Source organism: Coptis chinensis, chromosome 9 (genome assembly GCF_015680905.1).
Source record: "Coptis chinensis isolate HL-2020 chromosome 9, ASM1568090v1, whole genome shotgun sequence".
Taxonomy (NCBI): domain Eukaryota; kingdom Viridiplantae; phylum Streptophyta; class Magnoliopsida; order Ranunculales; family Ranunculaceae; genus Coptis; species Coptis chinensis.
Genome location: NC_141464.1, coordinates 77,920,653 through 77,943,782, shown reverse-complemented (window position 1 = coordinate 77,943,782; position 23,130 = coordinate 77,920,653). Strand labels below are relative to the sequence as shown.

The window sequence follows — 23,130 nt, the reverse complement described above, 5'->3', positions numbered from 1 at the left end:
CTAGCCAATCTATTATTTGCCTACCAATTTCTTTGTTTTTAATTACCTATCACACTAATTTCATTGCCTATCAAATTACCAATTTGTTTGAGGTTGGTGATTGAACTTGTGATTGATCTTGCCGATTAGTTTTATAACTATTTGTTAAACCGATCAGCTTGTCAGTCCATTTCAATTACTCAAACAGAAGAACTTGCAGATCAACAAATCAACCAATTAAGCGATCAGTTTTTCGAATTTTTTTTCGAAAATGAATCTTTGCAATCAAGTTGTCGACCAATTACCAATTCAAAATTTATCTTTTTGAAGGATGCTCAGTCATAGTACAAAATATCAGGATATGAGTATTTATCGATCTCTGATTTATGGATATGTATCGTGGATATATCTCTCTCTTTGGGGATATTTGACATTGTTTCACATGCAAATATCGTGGATATATTCAAAATATCGACAAATATCGTGGATATTGTGGATATTTCTTAATATATCATGATACATTATTTATATTTATTTGAAATATAATGGTAAATATTAAATAAAATTGTTACATATACAAAATATCGCCAAATATCTCCAAATATCCCCAAATATCGCAAATATCGAAAATATCGTTGAAATATTGCCGATATTTATAGTCGTATATATCTCTGAACATATCGGGATATTTATATATCTTTCTCTAAAATCTGGATAGATATCGACAAATATCGGGATATATCGGGATATTTTGTACTATGTGCTTAGTAACCCAACAATACACTCCAATATCATACTAGTTCTTTTATTTTTATTAGCAATTAATTTTTATTCCCGATCGATTTGCGGTTTGCCAATCCCTTTGAATTGAATTGCGGCTGGTATTGCCGACCCTATTCAACAATAAAAAACAAGAAAATCTATTCTAGCCTTTGAATTACCACTGGAAGGAATTGGCGCTCGAAGAAGTGCCGATCAAGTTGATAGGTAGAAACCTTTTGGTTTTTGCCGATCCTTTGAGATGACCGACGAGTCAATCTTCTCAGAATTGCCGCTGAAAAAGTTCTAACGATCTGCTATTTTTTCGAATGCGTCTTCAGCCAATCTTCTCAGAATTGCCGCTGGTTTTGAATTTGCTATTTTTTCAAACAATCCGCTATTTTTTCGAACCCCGGTTTTAAATTATGGGATTGAATTGCCGCTGGTTTCAAAACAATCTACTCAGAACTTGTGCGCCAAAGATATGCTTTGGAAACCATGATGACTCTTGGCAGTGGCTGGGCTACATCCACCCCTCATGCTTACATTGGCTGAGCTTCTGAAATTTGTGCTTTTTGCAAACTTTTCTGTTGTTGGAATGAATGTGAGTTTGATATGGAATTCTGTTGGATTTTATCAGATAGCAAAGCTAAGTGTGATCCCGGTGTGTTGCTCTCTGAAGGTTGTCTTGGATAAGGTATGGTACTCAAGAGACACAAAACTTAGTATAGCACTGGTTCTCCTGGGTGTTGGCATATGCACTGTTACCGATGTCTGTGTCAATGGAAAAGGATTCCTTTCAGTGTTTTTGGTCTCTGAGTGAGAAGAAGAGTGAACATGATTGTTGGCCACTTTGCTAGAAATGAAGATGTATCAGCCACTCACCTCCTCCCTTTGAATTGCAGCAGCATAAACTCTGTGATCCAAAGGTGTGATAATAGGACGCTTTTTGCACGACAAGGGTCTATCTCACAAGCTTCTTTCATGATACAAGTTTCAATAAAAGAGGCATAGAGTTATCGCCCAGTTGTGATGTTTCAGAGTCTGGTCACTGTTATGTCATGAGTATAGAGTTCCCTGGTGTCAGTCTTTTGGAACCTACATCAACATGCATTGCCGAGCCCATCTGTACTTCTATCGTCTTTTTGCTGATTTGTACTTCGGCAAGTGCCGCTCGCATTGCTGAGCCATAAATGTCGCTCGCATCGCTCGCAATGTGGCCAATGCCGATCCCATAAATGCCGATCACATTGCTCGCATTGTCGATCCTATAAATGCCGCTCACATTGCCGATCCAAATGAATTGTCAATCCAATTGTCATTCAAACATGATTTGCCGATCCAATTGTCGTACAAATATGATTTGCCGATCCAATTGTTGTTCACATATGATTTGCCGATCTTTCAATATATTGACAAGCCCGCATCAAATACGCCCAACTAAAAAGCCAAGCCAATACCCAATTCTGATTCTTAGCCCATCCCTTTATATTTAAGACTAAATAGTTTCATCTAAAAAGCCCATGAACTCCTTTTTACGGTCTTTTAACTATAATTTCAATTCTTAACTGCCGGCCATATATTTATTTTGTTCTGTTTCTTTCCTAAAGTTTTATTTACCAAACTATCCTCACTCACCAATATTGAAACTGTCAAACCTTTAATCTTTTATTCTTACCCACAATTTATCAAATTGCTATTATATTTTATCAAATAACTTTGATTTTTTACATGCCAATTTAATATTTTCTGTTCATGATATTTGTCTACTCCTACTACTTTTATTTTACCAATCAATATAATAGTTTACAAACCTAAAAAAATCTTTGCCACACAGACTTTGCCCATGTAACAAAGAGAGGGCGATGCTCCGGCTACGACAAATGTGGCCCAATAAAAGCCCAATTCAATATATAAGTCATTTCGGAGCTTATTTACAAAAATTTCGGCTTTACGCTTTCCGAGTTTATCTACAAAAACTTCACGCCGAGCTTATCTATAAAAAAGCCCACGCTCAGAACTTATCTACAAAAAAGCCCACGCTCAAAGCCTACATATCTACACGTAAAATCAATATCAATTGCGCACATATTTTGCAAGTCAAACAACTTCCACATTGTCCACAACTTTGTCCACATTCAAGATTCACTTCCACCAATTTCATCCCACGATTTGACAGTTCTCCCGCCAGTTCACCAACTTCATCCCACGATTAGACAGTTCTCCCGTCAGTTCTCCCACTTCATCCCACGATTAGACAGTTCTCTCGCCAGTTCTCCAACTTCATCCCACGATTGGACAGTTCTCGCCAGTTCTCTTAACTTCATCCCACAATTGGGCCGGTTCTCCGCCCGGTTCCAACTTCATCCCATGATTGGAATATTGGAGAACGAGGAAGTAACTATCACCAATCCAACCTTCGTAATTTTTCCAGAACTACGCATTGAGACTTGATCCCAAGACAATACAATATTTAGGTACGTAGGTAACTTCAAACGAAAGTCCAGTCTCAATTCTCACCAACAACCATCCCCTTCACAATCTCTTTCGAAAAGATCACTTCCAACCCAACCGGTGTGTTTTGGCAAATCTTGTCGAAATTGCATCGTTATCAACAAAGTTGAAAATAATCTTTTTTCCACCACTTGATGTAAAACTGAACTAGTTGATAGTTGATACTTAGAAGAGGATAAAGTCCAAGAATTGTACTGGCTTAAAATGCAAGAGAGAGCCGATGTACAAATGAATAGATGATATATACTCGCATACCCCTGGCAGGGTTAGGTTTTATTTTAAGGATTTGTTATTAATTCAGGATTAAAAGTAGAAGGCAAAAACTCCTAGGTGCCATCCTAACGTTAAATCTGACACCCTATTTCGACTCCCTAAAGCCCCTACAATCATGAGTAAGCAAATACTTGTGGTCGGCTGGTTGCGTACCTTTATACAGATCTATGAAATATATGAGTTTCACATATTAGGTCAGTGACCTTTCAAAAAGTGCATTTAGCAATTGTCATCATGAGTTTGGTGTCCTGCAAAAGAAAAAAAATGGAAAACGAAGTTGATATCAAGCACTATGTATCTCCTTATTCTTCTTTTTCAGGTTTGCTCTTTTAGGTATTTGTCATGCTCCTCTGGAAGCTAACTCAATGGCTCTTAATTGTGTTGCGTAAGTAAGAAACTAAGAATAGAACACACTATATATATTGTAATATTGGCCTTATATATCAGCCATCCAGGATCTGTTGTCTTAGAACACATTAAGAATATTCAGACGATTCCGTCAAAAATTACATCTAGCTGGGCCACTTTCCAACGCCAAGTTTCAGCTTCCTTGGCACATTGGGATCCAAGTACAGCTTTGAGTGAGGTATTTTTGTTAGATATGTGGGGCGAATTTTCCTAAGGTATGAAGTTCGATTCTCTTTCAGTTGGAGCCACTACTTGTTGAATTTCTGAGAAAAGAGCCATTATTCATTTATTTGTCCTGATGGATGGAGTACTTGGTACGAGTGGCATTATAGGCCCAAGCACCAAAAATAGCCCCAAGAATTGGGCCGACGAAATATACCCATAGCCCCTCATAACGACCATATACTAGTGCTGCCCCCAAGCTCCTTGCCGGATTCATGGATGAGCCAGAAATCAGTCTGTCAAGATTTTGGAAATCACAGTGAAAAATAATTAGTGGACAAGCATCATCAATTGATATGTGTTCAGCATGCCTGACATTTGGGATTAATGTATAATGCATATATTTTACCTAATATAATAAAGTTGAATGAATACAGAATAAGTTATAGAGATGAATACCCTGCGATAAGCACGTTCAATAATATGGTTGCTCCCGCTGCAATCCCTCCAAGTTCTTTTACCTTTACCATCCAAACGTAAAAGTGTAAGAACAACATAAACGACAATAACCTCGTTGTAATTACTATATGTTTTTTTTTCACAAAACATTTTCGCTGAATTCAATTGTCCTTTAGAATACACTTTCATGTATTATTGCTATGCATATATTATAAAATAAAAAATGTAAAAATTTAGGTGTAGAAGATTATACCGCACGATTATCTGTGGAAACACCAGAGATTACAAACAGGAGGATGAAGGTGATTATGAACTCAAGAATTAGAGATTGGAAGTCTGATCCTGCTGGCATTGATCCTGGGAATTCTGAATGTTTCGCACCAAATAGTAATCTTACGGTTCCACTTGCAAGCGTCGATCCAAAAATCTGAACAATAATATAGGCTGGCACCTAAGGAAGATCATGCAAATAAAAATAGTGATGACTACTGAAGGTAAAAAAAATGATATTGACGTATAAACTCGCATTTTGAGCTCAAAATTTTTTATTTACAAAACTTTTTTAAAAAACACTTTGAACTGTTTTAAGATTATCGATCAAAATTATGATCTTACCCGCCTACAAATCCTACGATAAAAAACGGAGCAAAGAAAAGAACGGCGGTGTGATAACTAAGTTACAATTAAATTAAAATTATATACTGATCAAATTTCAACTCACTTGCTTCAGTGGAAATCTCTTGCAAGTAGCCTGGGCGATTGTAACTGCGGGATTAAAATGGGCCTGGGAAATGTGTCCGAGGGTGTACACCATGACAGTCACAGCTAGCCCCCATGTCATGGCCACCCCAGGATGTGTTATCAAGTTGTCTTTGCGTAGGTTGGTTACAATTGCAGTAGTCCCAGCAAATACCACAATATATGTCCCGAGTAACTCCGCAAACAACTGCAATCAATTTATTCTAAGTTTGCACTCAAAATAAAAATAAAAATAAAAATATTGATTTGTTTGAAAACCAATCAGTTAATCAGTAAGTGGAGAATTGAAGCTAGCGCTGATAAACACATTTTTCAAAGTGGAGACCTCTTTGAAGACTCCTTTGGGAGAATTTTCATCAAGTTAATTACTGACATTTTTCACAGTCCCATTGTAGTCAGAAGCATATGAAATTACAAAGAGTCCGCTTGGAGGACTTGAGGACCACCAATGTCCTTGGTCATTGGAGCTCACAATAATTAAGCAGCAAGTCGCCCATGTGGCAGTGATCACCATAAAAAGTTTCCACAGTATTATGATATATAAACCACCTAACCAAGTGTTGGACAAGGTTTGCAGGGATTAGCTCTCCACCTAGTTGGCTACATGATCCTGTAACTCCTCTGTTTAAAGTTGAAGTATGAATGATAGTTTCCTATAATAAAAAAAAGTATTGGACAAGGAACTACTGTTTAAAGGAAGTTGTTTCCCCAATGACCATTTGAGGGTATCGGACAAGGAACTACAAATAAAATATATGAAGAAAAAAATTAAACAATGGGCCAAATGACTCTACCTTCTGTAAGAATATTTTAGAGGTAAGCGAATCTGAGCTTCTTTCATTTGGAGATATTACTCTACCTTCTCCGTCAATTGCAATTGCAATACTGGAGAGGTTAGTGCTAGATGTGGTAGCCATATATAGCTAGACCTTGAACTTCTTGTAGCTCAAGTAATTATGCTTTATGGGTGTCTAATAAGTGTGATAGTGATAAGAATGTATATATATGATAATAATAACTCAATCCAAAAAATTAGCTCAACTCGTCTGGCATGGAATAGGAGTCGTCTTTTTTGGGGGAAGGGAATAGGACTCAAGAGTCTTTCAAGTTTCACCAACCTTTTATTTCAATTCCCATTTTCTTTCTTTCAACCTTTTCTTTGTAAATCTAGATTAACTTTGATTTCCTTAGAGAGCGCATCCCAGTATTTCACCAGTAATGACGGCAGTGACATTTGTGTGCCTTGATAAATATGAAACAAAGGGCCGTAACGGGGCGCTCTTGGCAAGTTTAATTTTTCACTGATATTTTGTGTGATGAACACATGCTCTAATGATGCCACCATACCAAATCATGGTGAGGGATAACCCCAGCAAATGAAAGGTAGTACACCTGCTTGCTGGAAGAATGTGACGTTATTTGATGCATTTCCCCGTGACAACCTTACTTTTACTATACATATTTGTTATTCTGTTAACATACCAATTTGTGGGATGGTTCAGCGAAAAAAAAAACCAACATTTAGTATTACATAATTGACATAGGCGCAAGGAAGAGTACAGAACTACAGACACGTACTATTGGCCTTATCAGCCATATCCAGGATATGTTTTCTTAAATTATTACGTGCATACTCTTGATAAAATATGAAGACGATCTCCTTCAAAAATAACATCTAAGATAGAAAAACTTGTGAGCCACTTTCGATGGAAGTTCCAATGCCAAAGCTTCATCAGCTTGAATCATTTGGATTGCGTCGAGTTCCTGGTCCGAGTGGCATTATAGGCCCAGGCACCACAAACAGCCCCAAGAGTTGGGCCCACAATATACACCCACAACCCCTCATAACGACCGTATAGGAGTGCCGGCCCCAAGCTCCTTGCTGGATTTAACGATCCACCCGAAATAGGTCTGTCAGGATCACTTGCCATCATTTCATTAATTTGATTTTGGAAAGAGTAATGAAAACAGTAAATATATTCGTAGAAATGCATGATCAAATAATGGTATGTGTTCAAGAGCTCAACGTACATGTCGGTATAGTATTCATTATTAGACAAGGTCGATCAAATAATGGTTACGTATTGCATTATTTTCCTTAAACTCAGAATACGAAAAAATTATTATAATTTTAAATATGAGAGATTTGAACCAAAGCAAGTAGACTAAATAATATAGATGATCAATGAGACTATACCCTGCGATGAGCACGCCAAATAATATGGTTGCCCCCACTGCAAGCCCTCCAAGTTCTTTTATCTGTACCACATTTCACAATAATGTTTATTATTTGCTAATCAGTCAGGTTTTGCATTGGATAAATGATAAATCTGGATTTACTGATATTCTCTAAAGTTCATTCCAATTACATTTCATAGAAAAACATGGGATTTCAGACAATCAACCTCAACATTTTTTAAAAACAAAAAAAAAAAAACTCAATTTAGTTGTCTTTTCGAATAGAGGTTCATATATATTGTTATTGGTACTTACGTACTTAACATAAAAAAGAGTGACACATTTAGCTATGGAGAATCATACCGCACGATCATCAGTGAAAACACCAGAGATTACAAACAAGAGAACGAAAGTGATGATCATCTCAACAATCAGAGACTGGAAGTGTGATCCTGATGGTATTGTTCCCGGGAATTCTGAATGTTTCGATCCAAAGAGTATTCTTACTGTTCCACTAGCAAGCGTCGATCCAAGAATCTGAGCAATGATATATGCTGGCACCTAGGAAAGGTCATACAAATTAAGATAATGATGATTACTGAACGTAGAATAGATATTTAAGAGAATGTAAGCTCACACTTTGAGCTTAAATAAGATTATTACTTAAGAGAATATAACTGAAGTATATATATGTGATATTTACAAGAGACCATAATTTGATCCAAGAATATACCTTACTAATCAAAATTTTAATTTAACCTGTTTCAGTGGAAATCGACCTAAGAGTGCAATGTGATAACTGCAGTAAAATCATTGATCATCAGATTGGAACTCACTTGCTTCAGCGGAAATCTCATGCAAGTAGCTTGGGCGATTGTAACAGCGGGATTAAAATGGGCCCCAGATATATGTGCAAGGGTATACACCATCACCATCACGACTAGTCCAAATGTTGCGGCGACCCCAGGAAGTGTTATCACATTGTCTTTGCTGATATTGGTAACAACTGCACTACACCCAGCATATACCAGAATATATGTCCCCAGTAGCTCAGCCAACAACTGCAAAAAAATTCAGTTTGGTTCATAGTTATTCAAGTTTGTACTCAACATTAAAATGTTGATTAGGCTTTTAAGTGGAGAAGTGTGCTGATAAACACTTTTTTAAACATTCCCTTTAGAGTCAGAAGAGTATGAGATTACATAGAGTCCGCTTGTTTGCAAGCACAATCTCAGGCTAATTAACCACGCACTGTACTTGGAGTTCATTTTTCCATTTTCCTTAATTAATTAAAGCAGTCATCAACAACTTATGAATTTGACAAGGAACTACTGTCTGAAAGAAGTTGTTAATTTCCACAATGACCATTGTTTTGCAGGTGCGGCGGCAAACTCTCTCATACACAGTTTAACTCTCTTCCTGACCGAGGTTCTGAGAGAATGACCGGCACCAACTACGTCTGGTTGACGGTTGTATATATATTGTTTCGCAATGGAGTACCATAAAAATCAAAAGACCAAATGCAGTGGTTCTGGCTAGAATTAATATTTTTGAAAATGGTGTATGTTAGCATATTAATCATAAATCTTCTCGACTTCAAAAATGGTTGTGCATCAGGAAATCTTTTCCATATCAAAACACGATTGGTAAAAGGAGATAGTACGATAATGGGCCAAATTAAGGAAGACTATACCTTCTGTAAGAACACTTTAGAGGTACACGAATCTGAGCTCCTTTCCTTAGGAGATAGTACTCTACCTTCTCCTTCCATTGCAATTGCAATACTGGATTTGTTAGTGCTAGATATGGTAGCCGTATATTGCTTTACTTTAAACTTCTTGAAGACACAAGAAATGTGCAGTGGGAACAAACGTTTGGAAACCAGGTTGCCTTATGGATTTATGGCTGCCTAACTTTGATATTTATAGCAGTGCACATATGATAGTAAAAATAAAAAATAAACTCAACGTACTCTTCTTGCATGGTAGTATGGAGCAGGTCAACAGGAATCTTGTCCTTTTTTCGGTAAACCCAGAAAAGCTTGGAATTGATTAGGACTTGGGGTCTTTCAAGTTTCACCATCCTTCTGTGATCCAATAATTCTCAGTTCTTAATCGATTAACAACACTTCAAAACATACATTTTCCATCCAATCAGTGAAGTGAATTCGAGTCCTTGATGTATATATTGCAAAGACATAGGTGACCTTAATACAATTGTATGACTTGCTTTTAGATTCTTTTTGAGGACATATTTCTAGTCATTATTCATTATTCTGTCTTTTTTAAGGATCTAACTTCTGTTAAGAGTGATTGAGATTGATAACCTTTAGTGACCATTCACTTCTTTGGGAGGATTTGGGGAGGTCAGCAATAATAATTATTGATGATTCAATTATGCAGGGCTGGTATCCAAGCTCTTTTTTTGGCATCCAAGGATTTGTTTTATTAATCGATCTAGAGGAAAAATGTTACAGTTACAATGGATCGGACCTGACAATTACAACCAAGTGTTTTTTACTCAAACCTATAGTAGGTCATGAGAGGATTGTATCCAAGCTGAGTAGAAAGTAAGCAACTCGCTCTCTCGGCTCGGCCAAAGCTCGCTTGTGTAACAAATCAATTATGAGCATACGTTACACTTCGGGCTCAAGTCGCTCGTGAGCTACTCGATCAGCTGTTTTTCTTTTACAGAGTTACGTTATCATTTAGCTACATCTATAATATTGGAATAATGTAATAGCTTAACAGATATTGAATTATAAGTTTTTATATATTGGTTAATTGTGATTTTTGGATTGTAATTACACGCTTCTAGCTAGATTGGATTCGATCTACTAATAGTTTTTGCATGTTACATTGAGTACATTATTGAGTACTCTACATTATTTGCACAGCTTAATTTGAGTTTGCAGGCAAAACAAGTTCTGGAGCCAGAGCTCTAAAATGAGCTCGTCTCGCACAATGAGCCGGATCAAGTTGAGTTTGAGCTACACGATAATGAGCACAACGTAAAGCTTGAAATACAAATGGGATCCACTCACAAAGTATATGAGGCTATGAGCTGATCGAGCTTTAGCATACTAAAACTCACTCTGTTCGATTACAAGCCATAGAATGATACTAAGTGGGTAAAACGAGTTTGAGCAGGACTGTAGGAGTGTAGGACTCCTAGGTGGAAACTTGTACTTCTCATAAAGTGTGGCCGTAAAGAGTGATACCATACAACTCAATATATAGGTCCACTTTGTCTGTTGCTCACAATCAATAAAGTACTGCATTGTATGCAGTATCTTGTGAGTTGTGACATATAGCCATGTTCCTCGAATTTTGTCGAAAACTGTAACAATTTGTATATGTTTCATCCAATCATCTATATCTGAGGGTGATTTTGATAAATTTCTGTGAATTTTGAACCCAATTCTGAGATTTTTATGTTTCCAACTTACATTCTTTTACCTAATTGTGTATAGTTTAAACTAAATTACGGCTGAGTCTTCAAAGTTCACCTCAACTCATGTGCTTTAGTATGTCGATAGTCCATAATTAGGTGCTCCCTCCTGCTTGTGTAAAAATGTGCTTACGCTCCACGCCTACAACTGCTGCACCTAAAACTACCATGCTATATAAGATTTTAGACGATTCGCATGGGACCACAATTTTTCCTGATTTGACCATACTATATACTAAGTGTCAAAATATTGAAGAGAGAAGACTACCATACGGCTAGAAGCCAAGAAGAATAGCCTATATCAGTAACCAGCAAGAAAAACTGCCTGGATGGTAAGAAAATTATAGCCTGTAGTAATGGACTTTTTACCAAAATTTGTGTGTGTTGTGGGGGGTTGGGGTGGTTCGGTCGCAGCCCACCTGTATACCGGCCCCTGCATTGAGGATTTAAATTGCTCTTTGGAGTTACTGCAAAAGCCCCACTTGCGGTCATTGTAGTCTCTCGGGCAGCAGTGCCGCCCACTTGCAGCTCCGCCCCTGCACTGAGGGTTTAAATTGCACTATTGGAGTTAGGGATCTATTAGGGGCCCCTGTTGCTAATTAATGTGTGCGGTCTTTGTAGCCTATTCGGGCAGGGGTGCCTAGTCCCTAGGGCCAAGGCAGAGACCTTGTTCCAGCCAAAACGTACCAATTCAAAAAGTAGAGAAGGCATGTAAATTATCTGTTCAAATGTAAAATATCATGGTATATAATGGTTGATTCTAATTAATAGCTTGTTATTCCTGACGAACATACTATTACAGATTTTGGGACATCTCCACACATAGAAAAGAAATTTTCATCACCATGGATGAAGTCAATAATCAAGCTAAATAGAATATGCATGGGAGTTGAGATATGTCATTTAGATTCTCATCAATACAATACTATAATTATAATTATAATTATTATTATTAGTATTTTCGCTATAATTATTCTTTGAAGGTACATTCCCTGTCGAAGTTATAGTGTCTTAAACTCACAACACTAAGCAACTCAAACTCTTCAATTTAAATCAATCCATATTGTCGACAAATTTCAATTATCAATAATGGTGGATCGCAGTTCTAATTTAGCAATCTTGCAACCATATAGCATAGAACTGAAGTACTGCTCATAGGATAGCCGAAGGCAAATAAAACAACACACGTGCCTGCTTTTGTGAATGATCACCAGAGCCAAAACGTTTACATCCATTCAATACACTCTCAGCACAGCCTAGCTGACAGAGTTGTAATACAGCCTTACACATACGCGCATAAGATTCGAGCTTTTGAAGTCGGCATGCAATATGTTGCATAACTCATAGTGCTTCTTTTCAATTTTCCTGAAGCAGGACACCAATTCTAACCACATTACCACCCAGACTTCAAACTCAAGAAGTCCCCCGGGGAAGATACTTCGATCATTGATACTTTGTTACGTTTGTGTCAACGCCACTAGTGGCCGGGACTGCCTAAATTGTATTTTAAGTTGTAGTGATCCACTGATATGATCCTTAGGCTTCAGAGTGAGAAATATTGTTCCATGACACATTTTAATCACCGACTTTTGGATAGTATTCATATTAACCAAGTGTTAACGGTAATACATCGAGTAGATTGCTTATTGATCATGTCATCATGATCCAATGTTCTACAGTTCAATAACACAAAAATGAATAATGAACAACAAAAAGATTCACGTACAGTCGGAGGACTTTTTTTTCTGGTAACCTACAATCATATCATAGTCCATATTAGCTAGGGAATCTTGCATAATAGGTGATAATGTTTCTCATTTTTATTAGTGAATAACGAATATTTTAATTTAAATTACATAGTGAGTATGAGGAAAGTTAGTTTTTCTAGAACTGGAAACAAGAACACTGATTTAATTTGCTAGGAATAATATTAGTGGCTTAGTGCTACTAATAGTGGTTGGGGTTAGGATACATATTTATGTTAATTGGCCTATTTAACAACACTAATGTGTATTTGTTGCACTCAATACGCATGTACTCTATAATGAGAGTAGGTTGGGTTGTTTGCACTTCAATCCAAGATTGGCTATTGGTGAAGAACGTGGGAACTGTGTTGTAGTAGTTGGCAAGTCTTTCGGAATCAGGAAGAGCCCCAGAGCCCCTAGGCTGTTTGCCCTGTTGCCTATACTGTTTGAATCGTTCCATTTTCAAAAGCACAAAGAAAAGAATAGGAAACAAAATAAAGAAATTAAAGTTGAAGAGGAAGTAGAAAGAAAGACTAGAAGCTAGTGTGGAAAACTCTAAGAATGGGTGGAATCAGAAAATTTTCATTGGTAACCCTTCTGACATTCTCCTTATCTTTGCTTTGTGGATATGTATATAAGGGACCTGACGAACATACCCCTGGTTAATTTTTTTTTCCCGTAAGCAAAAATTTGGGAGGGGGGAGTACATGAAGAGTTACTTACAGTCTACGCACACAGTAGCTCTATAAGAACTTAACAAAACCTATAACCTATAATAAACACATTCAGTGGTACTATAAGAACTTAACAAAACCTATAATAAACATGTTATGGAACCTCCCATTTGGTTATCCCTGGGGGTTTTACACTAAAAATAACTTAATTGTACTTTGCCAATTGATTTGCTATGAAATTGGCTTCTCTCCAAACTGGAGTCAATTTCTGCCATTTCTGCTTCATACATCAGGATACACTTGAAGTTCCAAAAGCATTAACCGCAAATGTCAGAGTTTGGCTCCACCCAAACCTTCCTCCAATTTCTCTTTATACTCCACCGCCTCTAAAATTGCTAAATATTCAGCTATGAAATTCGTCTGATGTCCAATATACCTGCAAAGAAACTCTAGGAACACACATTTATAATTTCTAAAGCACACACCATTGCCCGAAGGGTGCGAGATCACCAGGGTATTGCTAAGAGTTTCAATGTTTGCGAGATCACCAGGGTACCCCCAACAAAATCTGCATAAGGGTTTAGCATGTTCATCATATCCAAAAGGAATATCAAGTTCTTGAAGTTCAAGAGAACATTCTAATACAAAATCTATCTTGAGGTTCAAGAGCATTCTACGAAAGGCATTTAATTCTGTCACATATAGACCACCATTCCAAATTTACGAAATGCCTTTGAATGTCACATGTAGACCACCATTACCTCGACTAAAGTTTCACTGTCAATAGTTTCAAAAACCAATAGTATCGGCCGAAAAAAAAAACAACTTTGTGGAAAGTTCTCAATATTCACGAATTAAAACAAATTTGGAAAGTTCTCAATATTCACAGAGTAGTTGTCTATGAATTATGAATTAACTACTTAAAAAATTGTAAAGTGTACGTATCAAAATGTAAAAACAATAAGTAGTTTTTTTTTCTTTAAAAGAAAGCTCCTCAACCCAATTTCCAACAACAAGTAACCAAGGCAAGGAGCATTTCTCTGAAGTTGAGACATTTCATGTCGAGCTTTTGAGGAAAGAGGCACTGCTAGTGACCTCAAGCACGGGATCCTTATTACGGATGACAATATAGGCCCAAGCACCTAGAACAGCCCCACAAATTGGGCCCAGGAAATACACCCATAACCCTTCATAACGTCCATACACCAATGCCGGCCCCAAGCTTCTCGCCGGATTCATCGACGCACCCGAAATTGGTCTGTCAGGAGGATATACATTGGTCATGATTTCATTTAAGTAGTATCGGATTCGCATAAGCAGTTAGTATTCGAAACTAGAAATAGTTGAACTAATTATTGTGTAGTTAAATACCCTGCGACAATCACATTGAGCAATATGACCGCTCCCACTGCAATTCCTCCAAGTTCTTTAATCTGCACCATCCGAAAACATAAATTATGATCACAGTAAAAGTTGTATAACCCTAATGCATTAGATAGTAAAATGTGAAACGTTTAGGTGTAGAAGATCATACCGCACGATCATCAGTGCAAACACCAGATATTACAAACAAAAGGAAGAATGTGATGATGATCTCTAAGATCAGAGATTGCAAGTTTGATCCTACTGGGATTGTTCCTGGGTATTCCGCATGTTTCGCACCAAACAACAACCTTAATGTTCCACTAGCAAGTGTCGATCCAAGAATCTGAGCAATGATATATGGTGGCACCTAAGAGAGATCATACAAATAATAGGATGATTACTGAAAGCAAACAAGAACTTCAGGAAGTATAAAGTAATACTGCTGTGGGCATGTATGACTACTGAATTGCTACTATGTGTGTTTGCTACCAACAATTTGTCCATGAATTAAAAGGGCCATAAAAAAAAAAAAAAAAGAAATCCGGATACTTTTCTTTAAGTAGAATTGAGATATTTGTTAAGGACACTAAGCTAGACACCGTAACAACTCTGCTTTTTTTTTAGTACTTTCGGTTCATGAAATTCAAATTTTTAGATTGAGTATAATTTCTTTTACTATGGACTAGAGATGCAATGATCGCATAAATGATAAATAAAGTAGAATTATTGATCAAGTTACAACTCACTTGTTTCCATGGAAATCGCTTACACGTCGCATGGGCGATAGTAACAGCTGGATTAAAATGCGCTTCTGAGATATGTCCAAGTGAGTACACCATGACCATCACTACTAGTCCCCATGTTATGGACACACCAGCATGTGTTATGACCTTGTCTTTGCTTAAATCGATCACCACCGCACCACACCCAGCAAATATCACAAAAAAAGTTCCCAGTACCTCAGCAAGCAACTGGGAAAACTTACAATATATCAGCTCATGCTAGTGACTCGAATTTTGTACTTAGTATTCATTGATTTCAAAATCTAAAAGGAAAAGTAGCAAGACCAAAAATAAATGACAACCTTTTGCAAGAAGAGTTTACTGACACAATTTTGTGCTATTTGTTCACATGAAGATTTCAATCCACGGCTTTCTTCAATCGAAATTGCACAACTAGCTGCCATAGCTAGTCTTCACAAAAAAAAATAACGAAACAGTAAAACAGTCTTTCTTTCTCGCTAAATGTGGAAACGAAGTTACTGAGTGTTTAGTACCCCTCATTTTTATACATAAAAGAATCCTATTATACTCAACTTTCCTACATTATCGGGAAAAAAAACTTTCCTAGATAGATAGATATATCCAAATTTTGCTCCTTAAAGTTCGCAAATTTTATCCATATATTTTATTAACCGGATAGCTTTTTTCGATATTTCCTCAAAACACATTAATAACATGGACAATTAAAGACACACCCATAAAACCACTCCCATACCCCATAACTAACTAAAGTTTTTGCCATACCCCAATAACCCCCCATAACTAACTAAAGGTTTTGTCATACTCCAATAACCAATAACCGCTTCAATCCAATAATATCTCCCAAATTCATTCGGAACAAACAGGAGCAACAACACATGGCCTTGTAATCTTGCACTTTAGAATTCAAAATAATTAGTTATTGATTTGTAATCATGCTTATTGATGAGAGAAGAGCGAGCTAAATTATTGGAGAAGAACTCAAAAACATTCTTTATTTTTTTTTTAAAGAAAGAAGAATAAGTAAATGACTTGTTTTGTCTTGGTCTCTTGCGTAGGCCTAATAAAAAAAAAGATAATTTAGGAACCTAAATATGTCTTAAATAATTTTATTTATTTATTTTAAAGTTGGAGTCCGAGAGTGTTTTGATGGGTGTGTCCAAGATAACCCCAATTAAATGTTAAAATTTGATTTGAGTGATTTATGACAAATTCAAATGAAAATGGGCATTTCCTTTTTTTTCTTAGAAACTCAGAAAAGCATGGATTAGGTTAGGAGCCACGAGGCAGGGGTGTAAATAAGGTTGGACTGGGTCACTGGGATTTAGATGTTTTAAAACACTTATATAGTGAAACACAACAATTATGTTTATTTTTTATTTTTAACTTTACATGAAGACACATTTTATCTTACCATATTAGAAAAATATGGGGTATGATGAATAGTGTTTTGATGTACGTTCTAAAGACATTTTAGACAGTGTCGGCTCAACCCTTAGGCGGCTCCTAAGGCCTCAAATTTGGAAGGCCTCATATTTTCTAATTTATCCACATATTTGTTTATTATTATCTAATTTTATAAAGAAAAAAACTCCAAAAAAGACATATTTGTTTATTATTACCAAATTTTATAAAGAAAAAAATACCAAAAAAGATATGATAGTCAATTTCTTCACAAATGAGTTTTCTATCCACGCATTAAATTTGGGAATGAATTAATTTGGAGTGTATACAATCCAATAGTTTTTTTATTTTTTTATTTATTTTTCGATAATGAATAGTCCACCGCACAAATGACATCTTGAAATATTAATATAAATCCAATGGCTACAAGCCCATAGTAATTTCAGTTTTTGTAGGAGTGTGCTCATTTCAAATTGTTTCATTAGAAGAATAAAAATAAATGGGGAAATCCCACGTTCTATGCATTTTCTTCTTCTCTCTTAATTAAAGAAATTGCCATTACACTTCTCTTATTAAATCTTTTTCTCTCACTTGTTCTATTTCACCAATTTCAAGTTAACCATTTGTCAATTTCACTCTTTCAGTTCTAAACGATTAATCATTTATTCATCATCTAATACTCACAGTTCTTGTGAAATTTTTTTTTTTTTTAAATTTCAATATGAATCTATTATTTTATTTATTTATAGTTTTGATGTTTATTTGGTTACATTATTGTCATTTTCGTTGATATTAGATTTTGGCTATTAATTTATAATAAAATTGTGAATATATAGTGATTTTTTTTTGGTGATTATAGATGGCCTAGGAAATAAAGGTCTCGCAAATAAAGGCATTGCCTAAGGCCACATCTTGACTTGAGCTGGCCTTGATTTTAGACATTTCATAGTTTTTTTATTTTTTATTTTTACTTTTTGAGGGGCAAAATAGTAATGTAACGTTTATAAATTTTAATAAAAAAAAAAAAAAAAACACAAAAAAAAACGGTAGAGTCCACGTGGATACCGCATGAACAATGGCTAGTGTTTTTTGATGATGCATAGGCGAGTTTGATTGCCTCAAATGAACAATTTTCGTGGAGTGACAACTCACCAATACATAGGGGTGTCAAAATGGCCTTCAAACCCTTAGCCTGCCCGCTCCGCCCGGGCCCAAGGCCGAAAAAGCCCTCAAAATAAGGCCCTCACACATTAAATTTTGGGCTACCCTACCCCTCAAGCCTTTGAGGGGAGGGTAAGGGCATTGACTTTGAAACTTAAGCCCGACCTTCATTAGGCCCTCAACATTTATTACACATACTTTAATAAAATTTTTTACAATATATTTTATTTTAGCATTAATATGCTAAAAATCACTTAAAAGAACGTTTATCTATTAAGTTTGCCAATCTTATAATTCCATTATAATATTTTATGAAATAAATTTAATTAATCTTAATTGACTAATACAACTTTAACAAAAAAAATTTAGTAGTTTGAAAGTTTAATTGTTAAGTGCATTCGATTTTATCATTTTTAACTAATGTTTCTAAATTTATTTTGTAAATCAAATGTATAACATAGTATTCGGCCCTCACGTTTGGCCCTCAAGCCCTTTCAAAAGGGTTGAGAGACGGGTAAAGGCTTCGAGATTTAAGCATTGGCCCGACCTGACCCGGCCCTCGAGATAAATGAGAGTAGGGCTGGCCCGACCCAACCCGGCCCTCAAAGAATGAAGGCTTCATTGAGGGCCCGGCCCGGCCCATTTGCCACCAGTACCAGCACATTGTTCCGAACTTCCGAAGACAACCAATTAGCTAAATTGCGCCGACTTGTCCAGCCCATTTCAGAATTTGTTTTCTTATCCTTAAACCAGAATGGGGCAGAAGCCCAATAAAGCCACATCTTCATATATTCCCTCTTTTTAGCTTTTAACAGCTTTGCCTCGTCAACTAACTTCCCTCCTTTCTTTCTTCCTCGAATGTTAATTTACCAAAACCCCCACTCCTTCAATTCTCCTCAATGGAAGAAAAACAACCAAATTCCACAACTACCCTCAATGAAGAAGATGATCAGTATTTCGACTCATTCGAAGACTTCCCATTCCTTGACTGCACCTCAAATCCCGAATCCCCAGAAGAAGAAAATTCCACCGAAATATCAAACATTTCTCAGCTCAGTTCCTCAATGCAAGAACGAGCTGATATATTAATCAAACGTCAAATCACCACTCAATCTGATGAAATTTCCTCAAATGAGAAAAATGGTATGCTTAAAAGTGATGTAGAATCAACTGAGACATCAAAAGAAGAGATTTTTACGGAGAATTCGCTGGCGTCATCGAGTTTTCTGGTGTATTTAGCAGGTTTAGTGCTTAAAGCTATTGGTTTTCAAGTTAGTTTATTGATTAGTTTTATTAGTTTACCTATTTGGATTTCATATTGTTTTGTTATGTTAATAATTGACCCATGTAAGACATTAAAACAAGTTAAAAGAAAAATGTTGAAGAAGTCATATAGAGTATGGGGTTTGTTTAGTGAGACAGTTGCTCCTTTTTTGTTTGAAAAAGTTAAGGGGCAGAACTCGATTGCCAAACTAGTGATGAAATTTGGTTGGGGATTCGTTTGGTCGATTTATATATGTGTTGTGTTGTTTGGGTTACTTGTGAGTGGGTTTTTGGTAGGGGGGTTTGTTATGCGGTGTTTAGTCGAGGAGCCAATGCAGTTGGTAGAGAGTTTGAATTTTGATTATACTAGAACTAGTCCGGTGGCGTTGGTTCCGATTATATCTTGTCCAAGTGTTTATACTGGTGTGAAGTATCAAGATGGCATTGCGAAGAATGTAGCGGGGTTTCGTGTTTTGCCACCTAATCACAAGTTGCAGCTTACGGTGTTGTTAACGATGCCTGAATCTGATTATAACCGGAAACTTGGTATTTTCCAGGTAATTCTTTGCGTCACTTTGGGTCATGGTTAAGTTGCGATTTGTGCTGGTGTACATTTACTTGTTGTTAATATTTGTATGACGCAATATATCTTTGGATTACATTTTGATGTTATTGAACTAGAGACTGCAATTAGGAAAGCATAAGAATGTCATACTCTACACATCAATAAGCTTGCTGTTCACAGAAATTATTTTGTATCTGCATCATGTTCAACAATTGGGAATTTCAACAGTTCTTCTAGAGACTTTTTTCCTCATTTGTATCTGCATCATGTTCAACAATTAGGAATTTCAACACTTCTTTGGAATCTTCTTGAGACTTTTTTCCTCTTGACAATAGTGAAATCAGTTATGGTGACCAATGACAACAACATAATGAAACCGATAGAATTTTTCAGAAATCTTACATATTAAGGAAGAATTGAATTTGAAAGTCACTAATTTGAGGTTCATTGGGTTAGAAAGTGTGTCTGGGGTGAGGCGGAACGTTTCGCTCGTGAGGCATAGTCAGCAAAGATCGTTAATATATCTTCTACAATGTAAACCTTACTGTCATAATGTCTTTCGTGGTGAGTGTCATATATTTCCATGGATCATAGTGAGTTGTTAATAGTTCCACATATGTTTGTTGCTTAATAGTCACTTAATGAACTAAAAGACGGGAAACAATTGTTTATGCTTATATAATTTAGATTTCGCTCACTTAGGTTTAGAATTGCAGATCAGGGATCTATATATCTTATTGGTGTTCATGTACAAATACTTTCTTAATTGTATGTCTTTTCAGTTTTGTTGTTTTTTCTTGTATTTTTGTGATGGGAATCACTTTTGACTCTAATATTTTTTGCCTGAAGGTAAGGGTAGACTTCCTGTCTGAAAATGGTCAAGTCACTGCAAGTTCAAGGCATCCCTGCATGCTGCAGTTTAAAAGTCATCTTATACGTTACCTGGAGATCTTCCTCAAGAGTGTACCTCTCCTGGGTGGCTACTCATCTGAAGCTCAAGTTCTGAAAATTAGGATGAGAGGCTTTAGTGAAGGATATAAGCCAACTTCTTGCATAAGGGTGATCCTTGAACAACGAGCTGAATACAGGTCTGGTGCTGGTTTACCTGAAATATATGGTACATCCCTTCTTCTTGAATCTGAACTCCCTCTGTTGAAAAGGATTCTTTGGTACTGGAAGAGAACAATATTTATCTGGATCAGTATGGTGTCATTTACGATGGAGTTGATGCTAGTACTACTTTGTTGTAGACCAATTCTTATTCCAACACTAAGACCAGGCCGTTCTTCTACTAGCAATGCTCCTCAAACCTCTGTTTCCCCAGTGGTAAGCAGCTGAAACTAGAGTTTTCAGAGCATGGTCGCTGCTGAAACCAGAGGTGGATGAGACTTGTTCCCGAGAAGTAATTGACATTCTCTAACACGTTAACTTGTACATGTGAGACTGACTTTGTACATACTCGCAGTTTTCAATCACCAAGATAAAACTGTTACTGTGTCAAAACGGATTATATACCCATCAACACAATATGAAAGTTAGGGGTGGTGCAGTTTAGATTTATACTGTATGTACTTTTAGATTTTTATACAACTGCGATTTCTAGCCGGCTTGATAAGTTTTTGTTTCTGAAATTTTTAGTATGAGTAAGCATGTTGTTGGATACTTGGATTGGGCTTGGATTATATCAGTGGATTTTCAATCTTGTGAGTTTGTTGCTGTTGTAGTACTAATGCTCGATGGTGATATGCAGCAGTTTATATTAGCATATTATTCAGCAGTTGTTAAAGTGAAGGATAATAGCACTCAAAATTAACAAATGCTACTCAAAAGATTAAATATCGACTTGAAAATATACTATACAGTGGACAAGAAAACGTCGAACTACTTTCGCTTGCCTAACTATACTGCACATAAAGATAAGAATATCAAATCAAAAGTAATTTTATTGAGCTCACGGCTTGAGTCGAACTGCACTTTGAGTGTAGCAGGTTATGGTATCAAAGTTATCAGACAGCCAAATGCCTGGAATATGGGAAAACCATAATCCTACGATGTTTGGGTCATACACAACCAAATATCTGTAATCCAAACGTAGTAGAAGCGCACCATCCTTGGTAAAACATAAGGGTATTAATTCTTTGATATATACTCCACCTATAAATTCTTTGATGTTAAACAATCTAGTCCAAGACTCTTTCACACCGTAGTCCTTCATCAGCCATGCCTCAACACTGGTTTTATAATAGCAAACAAAACAAAGTTCCCCAGCTAACTCCGCGACATCCATGTTGAATTCGTTATAATACTTAAAATTAGGCAGTGGTACCTCGTGAACTGTTTCCCTCGCAATGTTGAATGCAATCACTAAGTTAAAAGTGTCGGAGCTAGTCCAGCTACTCACCGCTAACCAATGAAGTGCACCACTGACAAGTACCCCGGGTTTTGGTTGAACTCTATAAGGAATGTCTATGATCCATCTCCATAAATTAGTAGCTAGAGAGAATCCACTAACTCTTGAAAAGCCACGGCAATTGATTGTAGTATGCCTCTCGATGCTTAAAACAATGTAATCATTTACACTAGGCTTGTAACCTACTCCAAGTGCCATCGAAAATTTATAATTAGGCAACTCGAAGAATTCTCCAGTCCATGGATTCCATAAGTAACACACCTTCTTAAGATTCCCTAGTTCATATGTTATACACAATAGGCCATTGCAAGAACCCAAAACAACTAAAGAAGACTGATCTTCACGAGACATCGCAATTGTAATACCGACCTTGCCCGATGATTCGAAACCTAAGATGTGAAAGAGATTGGAGATTCTAAGCATGATTTTAAGATTCTCAGAGTAACTGACATGCTTACTGAAAACATAAGATTCTGAAATGAAGTTATTCCAGAATTTAGATAGGCACCTGAAACGCGCAAGAGTCTTGATTGGTAAACTTGGGATGATATCAAAGAATAGTTCGCTTGGAATGTGGGGAAGACGTGACATTGGAGAATAGGAAGAAAAGGGACTCTGGACACAATATGAGAATTTATATTTAAGTACGTATCTTATGAATCTTTTTAGCATCTAGTTTGGTAAGTTTCTACTAATTCCCTTGGTTTTCTTAAATTAGTAGGTTTGTTAATGGACTGGGTTTATCATCTTTGAGTCATATTGTGGGAGCGCTCTAGGCCCAATGGTTTTAATAAAAAAATATAGTTTGAGAAATTTCCTTGCGACGAACGTGCTATATTCT

At 36.5% G+C, this 23,130-nt stretch overlaps 5 protein-coding genes across 6 annotated transcripts; 1 reads left to right on the top strand and 4 right to left on the bottom strand.

Annotated features, from left to right (window-relative positions):
- Positions 1-4,219: 4,219 nt before the first annotated feature.
- LOC147478301 (aquaporin NIP1-1-like) lies at positions 4,220-6,230 on the bottom strand. The gene is made up of 5 exons (XM_086586207.1): positions 6,108-6,230; positions 5,276-5,500; positions 4,808-5,005; positions 4,555-4,616; positions 4,220-4,391 (listed from the first exon to the last, which is right to left on the bottom strand). The coding sequence occupies exons 1-5, from the start codon at positions 6,228-6,230 to the stop codon at positions 4,220-4,222; spliced, it is 780 nt and encodes a 259-aa protein (XP_086442333.1).
- A 740-nt stretch (positions 6,231-6,970) lies between these two features.
- Positions 6,971-9,372, bottom strand: LOC147478300 (aquaporin NIP1-1-like). 2 transcript variants are annotated; one of them, XM_086582702.1, is made up of 5 exons: positions 9,185-9,372; positions 8,328-8,552; positions 7,855-8,052; positions 7,511-7,572; positions 6,971-7,224 (listed from the first exon to the last, which is right to left on the bottom strand). In XM_086582702.1, the coding sequence occupies exons 1-5, from the start codon at positions 9,260-9,262 to the stop codon at positions 7,056-7,058; spliced, it is 732 nt and encodes a 243-aa protein (XP_086438828.1). In that variant the 5' UTR covers positions 9,263-9,372; the 3' UTR covers positions 6,971-7,055. The 2 variants fall into 2 exon arrangements, with proteins under 2 accessions (XP_086438828.1, XP_086438829.1); XM_086582703.1 differs by having other exon boundaries at positions 7,025-7,195.
- A 4,860-nt stretch (positions 9,373-14,232) lies between these two features.
- Positions 14,233-15,229, bottom strand: LOC147478299 (aquaporin NIP1-1-like). The gene is made up of 4 exons (XM_086586206.1): positions 15,215-15,229; positions 14,895-15,092; positions 14,732-14,793; positions 14,233-14,618 (listed from the first exon to the last, which is right to left on the bottom strand). Exons 1-4 carry the CDS (start codon positions 15,227-15,229, stop codon positions 14,417-14,419), a joined length of 477 nt encoding a protein of 158 aa, XP_086442332.1. The 3' UTR covers positions 14,233-14,416.
- A 3,598-nt stretch (positions 15,230-18,827) lies between these two features.
- On the top strand, positions 18,828-21,581 carry LOC147478298 (seipin-2-like). The gene is made up of 2 exons (XM_086584180.1): positions 18,828-19,871; positions 20,729-21,581. The coding sequence occupies exons 1-2, from the start codon at positions 18,951-18,953 to the stop codon at positions 21,215-21,217; spliced, it is 1,410 nt and encodes a 469-aa protein (XP_086440306.1). The 5' UTR covers positions 18,828-18,950; the 3' UTR covers positions 21,218-21,581.
- A 216-nt stretch (positions 21,582-21,797) lies between these two features.
- LOC147478297 (F-box protein At3g07870-like) lies at positions 21,798-22,880 on the bottom strand. The gene has a single exon (XM_086584486.1). The coding sequence runs from the start codon at positions 22,878-22,880 to the stop codon at positions 21,831-21,833; it is 1,050 nt and encodes a 349-aa protein (XP_086440612.1). The 3' UTR covers positions 21,798-21,830.
- Positions 22,881-23,130: the final 250 nt, after the last annotated feature.